Source organism: Cherax quadricarinatus, chromosome 8, assembly GCF_038502225.1.
Source record: "Cherax quadricarinatus isolate ZL_2023a chromosome 8, ASM3850222v1, whole genome shotgun sequence".
NCBI classification, from domain to species: domain Eukaryota; kingdom Metazoa; phylum Arthropoda; class Malacostraca; order Decapoda; family Parastacidae; genus Cherax; species Cherax quadricarinatus.
The window spans coordinates 62,969,178-62,982,528 of NC_091299.1; the positions used below are offsets into that span (position 1 = coordinate 62,969,178).

Here is a 13,351-nt window from a genome sequence, read left to right on the forward strand (position 1 = left end):
TATGAAAGAGGGGAAGGTACCTAGGGATTGTTAGGTAAGACACATATGCAACAGTTAGGTATCTTTATTTCGAAACGTTTCGCCTACACAGTAGGCTTCTTCAGTCGAGTACAGAAAAGTTGATAGAAGCAGAAGATACTTGAAGACGATGTAATCAGTCCATCACCCTTAAAGTTTTGAGGAGGTCAGTCCCTCAGTCTGGAGAAGAGCATTGTTCCATGGAATGAAACAAGTGTATCTTGGTACAGACCTACAATCAACTTCGACAACCTCTACTAGTGAGAACGGTTGGATCTGAGAGGGACCTGTCCTCCCAACATCTGAGATCTTACCTCTCCTAGTGACCTACGTCTCACCTCCTGGCGCTATAAAAGGCTCCATCCTGTCACTTCATCTCCATATTGTTTCATTCCATGGAACAATGCTCTTCTCCAGACTGAGGGACTGACCTCCTCAAAACTTTAAGGGTGATGGACTGATTACATCGTCTTCAAGTATCTTCTGCTTCTATCAACTTTTCTGTACTCGACTGAAGAAGCCTACTGTGTAGGCGAAACGTTTCGAAATAAAGATACCTAACTGTTGCATATGTGTCTTACCTAACAACCTGTCGGTATTTTATACCATTTTATTATTCTACCTAGGGATTGGCGGAGAGCATGTATAGTCCCTTTATATAAAGGGAAAGGGGACAAAAGAGACTGTAAAAATTATAGAGGAATAAGTTTACTGAGTATACCAGGAAAAGTGTACGGTAGGGTTATAATTGAAAGAATTAGAGGTAAGACAGAATGTAGGATTGCGGATGAGCAAGGAGGTTTCAGAGTGGGAAGGGGATGTGTAGATCAAGTGTTTACATTGAAGCATATATGTGAACAGTATTTAGATAAAGGTAGGGAAGTTTTTATTCCATTTATGGATTTAGAAAAGGCATATAATAGAGTGGATAGAGGAGCAATGTGGCAGATGTTGCAAGTACATGGAATAGGTGGTAAGTTATTAAATGCTGTAAAGAGTTTTTATGAGGATAGTGAGGCTCAGGTTAGGGTGTGTAGAAGAGAGGGAGAATACTTCCCGGTAAAAGTAGGTCTTAGACAGGGATGTGTAATGTCACCATGGTTGTTTAATATATTTATAGATGGGGTTGTAAAAGAAGTAAATGCTAGGGTGTTCGGGAGAGGGGTGGGATTAAATTTTGAGGAATCAAATTCAAAATGGGAATTGACACAGTTACTTTTTGCTGATGATACTCTGCTTATGGGAGATTCTGAAGAAAAATTGCAAAGGTTAGTGGATGAGTTTGGGAATGTGTGTAAAGGTAGAAAGTTGAAAGTGAACATAGAAAAGAGTAAGGTGATGAGGGTATCAAATGATTTAGATAAAGAAAAATTGGATATCAAATTGGGAAGGAGGAGTATGGAAGAAGTGAATGTTTTCAGATACTTGGGAGTTGACGTATCGGCGGATGGATTTATGAAGGATGAGGTTAATCATAGAATTGATGAGGGAAAAAAGGTGAGTGGTACGTTGAGGTATATGTGGAGTCAAAAAACGTTATCTATGGAGGCAAAGAAGGGAATGTATGAAAGTATAGTAGTACCAACACTCTTATATGGATGTGAAGCTTGGGTGGTAAATGCAGCAGCGACGAGACGGTTGGAGGCAGTGGAGATGTCCTGTTTAAGGGCAATGTGTGGTGTAAATATTATGCAGAAAATTCGGAGTGTGGAAATTAGGAAAAGGTGTGGAGTTAATAAAAGTATTAGTCAGAGGGCAGAAGAGGGGTTGTTGAGGTGGTTTGGTCATTTAGAAAGAATGGATCAAAGTAGAATGACATGGAAAGCATATAAATCTATAGGGGAAGGAAGGCGGGGTAGGGGTCGTCCTCGAAAGGGTTGGAGAGAGGGGGTAAAGGAGGTTTTGTGGGCGAGAGGCTTGGACTTCCAGCAAGCGTGCGTGAGCGTGTTAGATAGGAGTGAATGGAGACGAATGGTACTTGGGACCTGACGATCTGTTGGAGTGTGAGCAGGGTAATATTTAGCGAAGGGATTCAGGGAAACCGGTTATTTTCATATAGTCGGACTTGAGTCCTGGAAATGGGAAGTACAATGCCTGCACTTTAAAGGAGGGGTTTGGGATATTGGCAGTTTGGAGGGATATGTTGTGTATTTTTATACGTATATGCTTCTAAACTGTTGTATTCTGAACACCTCTGCAAAAACAGTGATAATGTGCGAGTGTGGTGAAAGTGTTGAATGATGATGAAAGTATTTTCTTTTTGGGGATTTTCTTTCTTTTTTGGGTCACCCTGCCTCGGTGGGAGACGACCGACTTGTTGAAAAAAAAAAAAAAACTTTTTCACGAAAATAAGATAACAGACACTTAAATGGAATATCCTAAATTTAATTGTAAGAGACGAAACAATTTGTAGATATCCAGATGTACTCCTGTTGACCCTTTTGAGACCTAGTTCCTAGATCCTTTGTGTATGTATTCTTGTGGTCAAGTCTACAGGATGGAAAAGGAGTGCAACCCCGGCAGCAAAATCTAAATCTAATGTGGTGAGGGAATCAAATTCTAAGATTTGAAAAGTGCTTTAACCTTACAGATGACTCAAGTGTTCTTGGAAACACAAAAATAAACACGAAAAACAAACAGTGAATGACCAGACTAAATTAAATTGTCTCACAAAAGGTCTCTGGTGTTTTTACTTTATAAATACAAAGGAAACACAAGAAATTCCAAGGTAAATCTATACAAAAAATTACTAGCAGGAACAAAACATCCAAACAGAAGAACCCTAAGATAAAATAACCCATCTAAAGAATGAGTTAACAGGGGCAGATTACTCCCTCTCCTCGTCTTGTCTTCCCACACCAACAATTTTAGGGAGGACTTGGAGAGCCCAGAGTTATAATGATGAAGACTAACGTGCGGGGAGAGATGCTGTAATGGGATGACTGTTGCTGCTGCTGCCAGGTTGATGTAACTACACGTCACTGTATTGCCGTAATTACTGTAATGACTATACTGTGCAATCCAAGACTGTGGATGCTCACTTCTGCTTACAGCATCTCCAGTCATCTGTCATAGTTGATGACTGTGTACTGTTACTATCATTGTTGATGACTGTGTACTGTTATTGTCATAGTTGATGACTGCGTACTGTTACTGTCATAGTTGATGACTGCGTACTGCTACTGTCATAGTTGATGACTGTGTCCTGTTACTATCATAGTTGATGTGTGTATGCTGTTACTGTCATTGATGATGACTGTGTACCGTCACATGTCATAGTTGATGTACATAAGCAAACATTAACAGTGCTGTCTGGCTAGTCTGTGACCAGCCAGACAGCCTGGCTGGTCTGTGACCCGCCAGGCTGTTGTTGCTGGGAAAATTGATGGGAAAGTATGGGAGACAGGCAACGACAATAAGCATTTACTTACCTTTGCTGTTGCTGCTGTGGTGTTGCGGAAAGCTTGGTAGGATGCACCTCAATATCAATGTCATCTTCGGCAGACTTTCTGCCGAAGTGGACGGCTTTCTTCATCTTCCTGACCATCTTCTGGCTGCTGAACCTCCTACCAATCCTGAACTGGTGGTTGCGACTCCTTCTGAACCTCCTGCCGCCTGGTTCTGCCGCCTCCTCGCCCTCTACTCCTTCAGGAGGTGCCTCCAGCATCATCTCACTCTGTACACTGATGTTATCATCGTGGTAGCGCGGAGACTCCAGCTCCCGGCCCCTCTCAACCTCACACTCGCTACCTTCACTCTGTGAGCATTCTTCACTACTTCTCCGTTTGCCACAATCTAGATCGATGGCGTGCTGATAGCACAGTGTGTGGCGGCGGTGCTGGTGGTACTCCAGAGGCAGGTTGTGGTACTCCAGAGGCAGGTAGTGGTGCTGGTGAGGCAGGTGGTGGTGCTGGTGAGGCAGGTGGTGGTGATCTTGAGGCAGGTGGTGGTGCTGGTGAGGCAGGTGGTGGTGCTGGTGCTCCAGAGGAGAGGAGCCCAGCTCCACACCACTGTCGTCTCTTCTGTGCGACTTAAAGAAGCTTCCACCACTGCTTCTGCTGCTATCACCACCACAACTACCACCACCACTACTACAACTACTACTACCCCCCTCTTCAGTACCGCTCATGATGACCCCGTCACCGTCACTGCTACGACCAACCAGAGTGTCATCATCGTCGCCCGTATCGTCACCTTCACTGAGATAACTAGTACCCGAATCACGATTACTGCTCTCACTCTTAAAACTCTTACTGGTTCTGGCACTCTCACTGCTCTCTACAACACTGCCGTCATCTGACGTTCTCTCTACATCAACTGTTCTCTCCTTGGCGGCGTCCATGACCCTCATAACAGCACTACACTGTTCTACTGTGACTGTGTTTTCACTTTGTTCTATCTCACCTGAAACACTTTGTTCACTCTCAACACCCTCACCACTCTGTTCTTCTGTTATTTTGATGCAATGTTTTTCACGCTCTGCGAAACTTTGTTCTCCTACCGGATCAACACTCGTTCTGACACTAACATTACTTTGTTCTTCGTACAGTTCTTCTATTGTGCTGTCACCGTGTTCTTCAGTCGTGATGTTATTTTGTTCTGAGTCGCTTTGCTGGTTTCTTTTGTTCTGACGTTCTCTGGCGAGGTGAACGCATCCCTCTTCGATGCTTACAAGATTTTGTTCTTCAGTTTCTTCGGCATGTTCTTCAGCTGATCCACCGATCTGTTCTTCAGTTGCTGCAATTTCTTTTTCAGTTACATCAACTTGTTCTTCAGTGACATCAACTTGTTCTTCAGTTACATCAACTTGTTCTTCAGTGACATCAACTTGTTCTTCAGTTACATCAACTTGTTCTTCAGTTACATCAACTTGTTCTTCAGTTACATCAACTTGTTCTTCAGTTACATCAACTTGTTCTTCAGTTACATCAACTTGTTCTTCAGTTACATCAACTTGTTCTTCAGTGACATCAACTTGTTCTTCAGTTACATCAACTTGTTCTTCAGTTACATCAACTTGTTCTTCAGTTACATCAACTTGTTCTTCAGTTACATCAACTTGTTCTTCAGTGACATCAACTTGTTCTTCAGTGACATCTTGTTCTTCAGTTACATCAACTTGTTCTTCAGTGACATCAACTTGTTCTTCAGTTACATCAACTTGTTCTTCAGTGACATCAACTTGTTCTTCAGTTACATCAACTTGTTCTTCAGTGACATCAACTTGTTCTTCAGTGACATCAACTTGTTCTTCAGTGACATCAACTTGTTCTTCAGTGACATCAACTTGTTCTTCAGTTACATCAACTTGTTCTTCAGTTACATCAGCTTGTTCTTCAACTACATCAACTTGTTCTTCAGTTACATCAACTTGTTCTTCAGTTACATCAACTTGTTCTTCAGTTACATTAACTTGTTCTTCAGTGACATCAACTTGTTCTTCAGTTACATCAACTTGTTCTTCAGTTACATCAACTTGTTCTTCAGTGACATCAACTTGTTCTTCAACTACATCAACTTGTTCTTCAGTTACATCAACTTGTTCTTCAGTGACATCAACTTGTTCTTCAGTTACATCAACTTGTTCTTCAGTGACATCAACTTGGTCTTCAACTACATCAACTTGTTCTTCAACTACATCAACTTGTTCTTCAACTACATCAACTTGTTCTTCAACTACATCAACTTGTTCTTCAACTACATCAACTTGTTCTTCAACTACATCAACTTGTTCTTCAACTACATCAACTTGTTCTTCAGTTACATCAACTTGTTCTTCAGTTACATCAACTTGTTCTTCAGTGACATCAACTTGTTCTTCAGTGACATCAACTTGTTCTTCAGTTACATCAACTTGTTCTTCAGTTACATCAACTTGTTCTTCAGTGACATCAACTTGTTCTTCAACTACATCAACTTGTTCTTCAGTTACATCAACTTGTTCTTCAGTGACATCAACTTGTTCTTCAGTTACATCAACTTGTTCTTCAGTGACATCAACTTGTTCAACTACATCAACTTGTTCTTCAACTACATCAACTTGTTTTTCAACATCAACTTGTTCTTCAACTACATCAACTTGTTCTTCAGTTACATCAACTTGTTCTTCAGTTACATCGACTTGTTCTTCAGTGACATCAACTTGTTCTTCAGTGACATCAACTTGTTCTTCAACTACATCAACTTGTTCTTCAGTTACATCAACTTGTTCTTCAGTTACATCAACTTGTTCTTCAGTGACATCAACTTGTTCTTCAACTACATCAACTTGTTCTTCAGTTACATCAACTTGTTCTTCAGTTACATCAACTTGTTCTTCAGTTACATCAACTTGTTCTTCAACTACATCAACTTGTTCTTCATCACCCAGTTCATCACACGCAGGGATGTACTCTGATGTCACTATTACTCGAGCGCACTCTTCCTCTGAGAGTACTAACAGGTTATCACAGTGGACACTGGTGAAGTTATCAGTCCCACCGTCACACACGTCACCTACAACGACAACCCCATTGTCACCACAGCTACCACCTTCACAGTCATGGTCGTATTGGTTATCGAAGTACTCTTCTGTTTCCTCGGGTGGGGAGGTCGTGCTTTCCTGGCTCCTGCTGGAGGCTCCTCCCTCACAGCAGGCGTGTATGAATAGGCTCTCAGTGTCACTGCCGCTGTCAGTGTCCACCGGTGATGTCAATAGCAAGTTTGGGCTACTGTCTGGGTCCTCAGTGGTGACTGGCGGTCTCTCTTTGTTACCTTTCTTACTTTCTATTGCACTTTCTTCCCTTCCCCCTTCGTTTTCCAGTGGTACTTCGTTGATTTGTTCCTTCAGTGCCAAATTAGTATCTTCACCTTCTACCGATGCATCTACATCCTGTACTGACGCATCTTCATCTTCTACTTCCTTAGCTATTTCTTCCCTTACTCTTGTGTAGCAATTTTTCTCTTCAAGGTTGTGCTCGCGATGATTCTTGTCCTCACTAAGGGTGCAGTCAGGTGCCTCGTCTACGTAATCACCCCGAGGCACAGTTGTCTCATCGACTGTCACACTGGCACTCTCCAAGGCACCCCTGTCCTGCTGGTCCTCCTCGCTAGTGGTGTCAGCAGCGTCAGCACTACTCACGTACACACCACAAACAACTTCTTCTACGTACACAGGAGACTCTTCTGTCTGGACTTCTTTAAAATTAGCAACACCAAAAGCGTTCTTGCTGTTTGCTCCGTCTGAATTCAGAAAATCTGCATCAAGGCTCTCAGCCTCTGGCACACGTATTTCTACGCTGTTCTCCCTAGAAGGATGACACACACACTGTGAGGAGCTGTGCCAACTAACACCTAAACACCTGTCAGCTGACTCTGAAGAAAGCTTAATATCACTCTGCGGCAAAAGATCTAAGTCAATGTGGTCTTCAACTTTGCTTTCACTTTCTCCCGCCTCACTGTCACAGAGATTCACAGATTCAAGAGTACTTTCATCTCCAGGAGAAATTTCCACTGGGTCAGTAATCACTGCTTGAGAGGTACCTTCATAAAGGCTCTCACAGTGCTGAAGGTGGTGGGAGTGTGGAAGCGACTCAACACAATTCTCGTGGTGGCACTCTGATGTAAGACTTGCGTCTCCTTTCACGTCACTCGCCTCGGTCACTACTGCGTAAAAACTACATTCATTCTCTTCTATTAATTCACCGAGATCCTGAGTGCCTACCCCTTCCTCTAGAATGATGACATCCTCAGTTCTCTGATCCTCCACACATACTTTATCACTTTCCTTTATCCAAAATTCTTTTCCAAAGACTGCTTCAGCAACGCACACTGTGTCCGAACACTCATCACCATGGGTACTGACTGTACAAATATTAGTTGGACCGGATATGTCAGATATCACGTCATTATCATTGTGGGACTCCATCCTGCCGGCGCCTGGGGCCTTGTCGAGAGGATACTCATCATCTACATTTGGTACCAGGTCCTCGTTATTAATGCTATAACTGGGCTGGCTACCTTCGGTATTGATGCTGTGCTTGTACTGAATTTCGTTTTCAACGCTACATACCATTATCATCTCATCCTTGACCATCAACTGTACGTCTTCATTCTCCGGCAGGTCCTTCGTCTTCTCCTGCGGGTTGTCCACTTTGAATAGTTCCTCAGCTTCTAAGTGACTTTCAGGAACTTCAACGGACATTTTAATGCTAATGTTCATCTGCTCATCCATATCTTTGTTTACCTCTCCTCTCATTATATCCTCTTTAGTGTCACCAAATTCGCTCTCTTGCAGAAGCTGAATTATATACTGTTTTAATTTACCTCCTTCCTCGCTTTTCGACTCGTTACTCTCGCTTTGAGCCATATCATCAACACATTTCTGGCAACTTTCTCCATCTCCCAAGTCTTCAATTATGACGTCCGCACCTTCGTGTTCAAGATCATTAAGGTCACTGGTGCTACCACAGCAGAGCCTCACTGCCTTATAAACTGGATCGTCAAGTATTAGCTCGGTATTTTCGTTGAAATCCGGCTTTATGTCACTGTCAACATTCTTATCCTCGTGTGCTGCACGTTCACAATCCGATGTTAACTCTGGTACTCTGTCTCCTGTTGTTGGAGTCATATCCTCTTCTACTGTGAGAGCAGAGCTGGAGGCCCAACCAGACGAGGAATCATCCTCATCATCGACATTACAGGATTTTTCTAACAGGGCTTCCGAGGGCGGCATTCCTTGGGTCTGGTCCTCTCCAGCGAGACAGAAAATGCCATCCTGCCCACCAGCCTGCTTGCGAAAAACAACCTCGTCAGTACTTTTCACATCAGAAAAAGCCTTCGAGATAGTCTGTGGAACTTCGCTTATATCATGGGTTACGCATGACCAAGGGATGTTCACATGATGACCCAGATAGCCAGCCTGTCGCCTTATGTCATCTCCGTCATCAGGGTGTCCAGCACTGCCGTGAAGGGGCTGTGCTGGAGACGCTGCAAACTGGGGAGAGTTATAAGCCTCGGCGGCTGACGATGCACTTATCAGCCTGACCTCTTCCACGTCTTCACTAATCACATCGCTGATGTTAACACTGCAGTCGCAGGCTTCCTCACATGTCCTCACGTTATTAATATTCCCATTATCATCTCTGTCAATGACCTGTCCCTCACAATAACACATTTTAGCCAACACATCACTAACATCGTTTTCATTAACGAAATCATTCACTGTATTAAAATATTTACCAGCACGTACGTCTGGCGAGCAACTCACGAAAGACACTTTAGTTTCTCCTTCGACACACTCAGAGGACTCAACCCCATTTTCTCTCATGTAAAGAATGGGGTAACTGCTGTGAATTGTTGGGTCCTCCGCTCCTTCCTCACTGCTGTCCTCCTCGTCCACACTGATGACATGAGCCAGATAGGCCTTACAGGTGCCATGGTCACCATCAGGGCACCAAGGCACAAGGTCGTCATCTTCAGCAACAGTGGTCAGGGTTCTAACTAAAGGATCATAGTCACTCTCCATTTTGTCATGTTACTTTCTGTCACACACTCGTAAACACTTCATTTCTACAGTGTTGTATATATAAACAATATAAAATGTACACCTGTAAATAAAAACATATGAAATACAAGCTATATAACAAATAAATCTTGATATTTAAGCTCCATGGCTCTAATGGACGCAGTTAAGATCAGCTTCATTCACGAACTCTACAAAAAACTTTACGAACGCTAGTATACATTCGTGCCACGGTTCCACTTGCTAGGTTACACTAGTGATAAATTACCTAGATTTAACCCCTATCTTTTAATTAAAGGCTCATCTCGTTATACCTTCCACAAACATTTTTACCCTAAAATGTGTTATGTATAAGTAACAAACACTGCTATAACACACACTAGCATACCACATGAAAGGAACAATGAGGAATAAGCTACGTATCACACTAAGCATTTACAACCATCCACACACTGGAGCCTTTTAGTTCGAGTAAGCGATCAAGAATGACAGAAAAATGACAAAAATAATCCACACTCTCAGACTTTGGAGTCCAGTCCCTGGACCAATTATGTACCTTTGTAATCTTTTGACTACCCCCCACAGGATGGGTATGTGGTGCATAATAAACATACTAAACTAACACTCTCAGATCCGTATAAGATTAGAAACAAAGTCAGTGACTTCCTTATCAGACTCGCAGATATTAATGTCAATAACAGCAAAAAATCGTTCCAGACAACCAAATATTACATCATTTCCTCTTTGCAAATATACAAGATCATTAACCATGCAACAACACCTCACCGAGTTGAAGGAGATGTTCGCAACTTTCACAAAACCCCACATAAAAAACTGGTTTGACAATGAAATAGACACAACTGGTACAGTTTACCTAGAAACAAAGAGAGTCACAGCAGAATCTTCGACTTGTATGTTGTAATAAAGTTGGTAGAATTACCGACAATATGTAAAGTAAAAGGACACAAGTGCAACTAATGTGACATTTATTGTGGCAACGTTTCGCTCTCCAGGCTTGATAAAGCTCCTGGAGAGCGAAACGTTGCCACAATAAATGTCACATTAGTTGCACTTGTATGTTATAATTGTTTATTTTCTAATTCTAATAATAATAACATCTTTATTTACTACCAGTACATGTACAAGGTATACAGACCATAGCTGACGTCACTGACATACTACTATATAGAAAGTCAATTGTTATGCTGAGCATTTCCCGCAAATTAGGTCAGTTTTGTCCCAGGATGCGACCCACACCAGTCCACTGACACCCAGGTACCCATTTTACTGATGGGTGAACACAGACAACCGATGTAAGGAAACATACCCAATATTTCTACCCTTGCCGGGAATCGAACCCAGACCCTCAGCGTGTGAAGTGAGAGATTTTATCACCTGGCCACGGGCCACTGTTACACTGATGTAGTACAAATTTGGACAATAAAAATTGAATACCGGAATCTAGTTATCGAACTTGTATATAAGTCACCAGATTTAACTTTCCAGGAGCTCAAAGAAATCGGATACTATCTTAATTTTTTTTTTAAAATCGGCTCCACACATCTTAGTAACTGTAATTTTAAAACATCTAAAATGAAACAAATACTGTAGTAGCAAAGAAAATCCCAAGATGCAGTTCAGATGAACATAAACAAACTATTAAGACTTGTAAATTTGCCTGAAGTCCATAAATAGTGGAAGCGATCAGAGCAGAAACTACCCACGACCTTATATTCACAAATAATGAGAATCTGATAGGGAAAACAATGGTATTGAATACATTAAATTAATTCAAGTTAAGACTGGCATACACACGGGGTCTTGGGCACCGTCTCATGAAGGTACACTCAACAAATGCACCATCAACAATCACTATACTAACTGGTATAAAATAACGAATAACCTTAAGTTAATATGCTGGGGAGATATGAATAACATGAATGTAAGCCAGAGTGTGGAGAGGATGAGCTCACTGGCACCAGAGGTGACATCTAGATTCATGCCTGTAGGGAAAGGGAAGAGTAGATGCAAGTTTGATGGAAAAACGCTTCCTATACAAGCGAAGACGACAAATCACTGATCTTCTCTAAAGTTTCACACATTCTCAAAAGTGAAAAAGAAATACGAGAGAGAGAGAGAGAGAGAGAGAGAGAGAGAGAGAGAGAGAGAGAGAGAGAGAGAGAGAGAGAGAGAGAGAGAGAGAGAGAGAGAGAGAGAGAGAGAGAGTCAGGGTCCAGGAAACAGTCAGGACAAAAGCCATTACTGAACTATGCCTGGAGAGTCTACCTGAAGAGTCTACCTGGAGAGTCTACCTGGAGAGTCTACCTGGAGAGTATACCTGGAGAGGGTTTAGGGGGTGAACGCCCCCGCGGCCAGGTCTGTGACCAGGCCTCATATAAAGAAACCCAAAATGTGCAAAATCCAAGGCTAAAACCACACCAAGTCTTACTTGAAGGATGTGGAACTTACACGAAGAAATGCATAAAACAGTTCGACACAGTCTGACAGTTCAATGTTCACTTGAACTGTCAGACTAAAGACTGAATTGCCAGACTAAAGACTGATAATTCAAAATATTTTTTTCCTTGACTGAGACCCAAAATTCTTCCAATATATCCAAAATTTATAATATAACCCTGACCCCCCCCCCCTCGTCTATGAGAATACAAGTGGACTAAGTCTCAAACCCAAACTCGCGGAGTTGAATATTTATCGAAAAATGAAAAAAAAAGTTATATTGACATAAGTATCAACCCGTAGCCATTTAAAACCACGCAAAAAACAAAAAGGCACAATACCGTGACTTGAACAGAACACAACCCGCTTACGACGACGTTTCGGCCCAATTTCGACCATTTACAAAGTCACACGCATACACCGCACTCCACAAAAAATAACAGCAAAATAACCACAGAAGAAAAACTATAGCATTAAAACGTCCCACATTATTAAAACGTTTGAACGCGTTTTAAGACGCAAGATTGCTAAACGCAAGGAATCACAAAACGTTCACAACGCAGGGCGGCGTGGACTCAGAGGTCAGGTGAGGGTCACTCCTGCCTCTCACAACTACTGGACCATTACGACATGGTCTTGTATGCACTGGAAGACAAACATAATATCGTACACACACACTTTGCAACAGCCTTCAACAGTGCGATCATAGTGTACTAGCACACAAAATGTGTACAAAATAGTAAGTCAGGTCAGTCACGTCACTTAAGGGAGGAGCATGGCATCCGACCTAGTAGCACCAGCTAGTCAGGTCAAACTCACACCCACCCACACCCACTCATGTATTTATCTAACCTATTTATAAAACTACACAACGTTTTAGCTTCTATAACTGTACTCGGGAGTTTGTTCCACTCATCCACAACTCTATTACCAAACCAGTGCTTTCCTATATCCTTCCTGAATCTGAATTTTTCCAATTTAAAGCCATTGCTGCGAGTCCTGTCTATGTTAGATATTTTTAGCACGCTATTTACATCCCCTTTATTAATTCCTGTTTTCCATTTATACACCTCAATCGCTCTCATGTCCAACATATATAGAGATATGCAAAACAATCACGGGAAGAGTTGACTTATAGCTGTAGGCCTTTCGTGTTGCAATCAACACATCATCAGGAGCTTGCAGTGCTGCAGAAAAGATGAGCCAATCCAAGCAAATTCGTTCAGGGGAACGTAGTTTACTCGAATGAGCAAAGAGGGGAGTTGATAAGTTCCTCAAGTTAGTTCCTGATCAGCTGGGCTGTGGTGCCTACGTTGGACTGCGTGCAGCTAGCCCCAACAGCCTGGTTCATCAGGCCATCATCCAAAAGGCCGC

At 42.2% G+C, this 13,351-nt stretch overlaps 2 protein-coding genes across 2 annotated transcripts in view; both read right to left on the bottom strand.

Annotated features, from left to right (window-relative positions):
• Window positions 1-3,431: 3,431 nt before the first annotated feature.
• LOC138852425 (uncharacterized) lies at window positions 3,432-4,909 on the bottom strand. Its single transcript, XM_070083075.1, has one exon. The coding sequence runs from the start codon at window positions 4,367-4,369 to the stop codon at window positions 3,446-3,448; it is 924 nt and encodes a 307-aa protein (XP_069939176.1). The 5' UTR covers window positions 4,370-4,909; the 3' UTR covers window positions 3,432-3,445.
• LOC128685295 (uncharacterized) overlaps window positions 4,387-13,351 on the bottom strand; it is a 298,082-nt gene continuing 289,117 nt past the window's right edge. Inside the window, exons 2-3 of the mRNA XM_070082746.1 lie at window positions 4,520-9,605; window positions 4,387-4,395 (exon numbers count right to left, since the gene is read on the bottom strand). Coding sequence (XP_069938847.1) covers window positions 4,387-4,395; window positions 4,520-9,523 — 5,013 coding nt within the window. The 5' untranslated portion in view covers window positions 9,524-9,605. The remainder of the gene's footprint in view (window positions 4,396-4,519; window positions 9,606-13,351) is intronic.

What these genes read in the sequence shown, in the direction of transcription:
- LOC138852425 (XM_070083075.1), bottom strand. Translation starts at nt 4,369, where the DNA reads ATGAGGGTCATGGACGCCGCCAAGGAGAGAACAGTTGATGTAGAGAGA.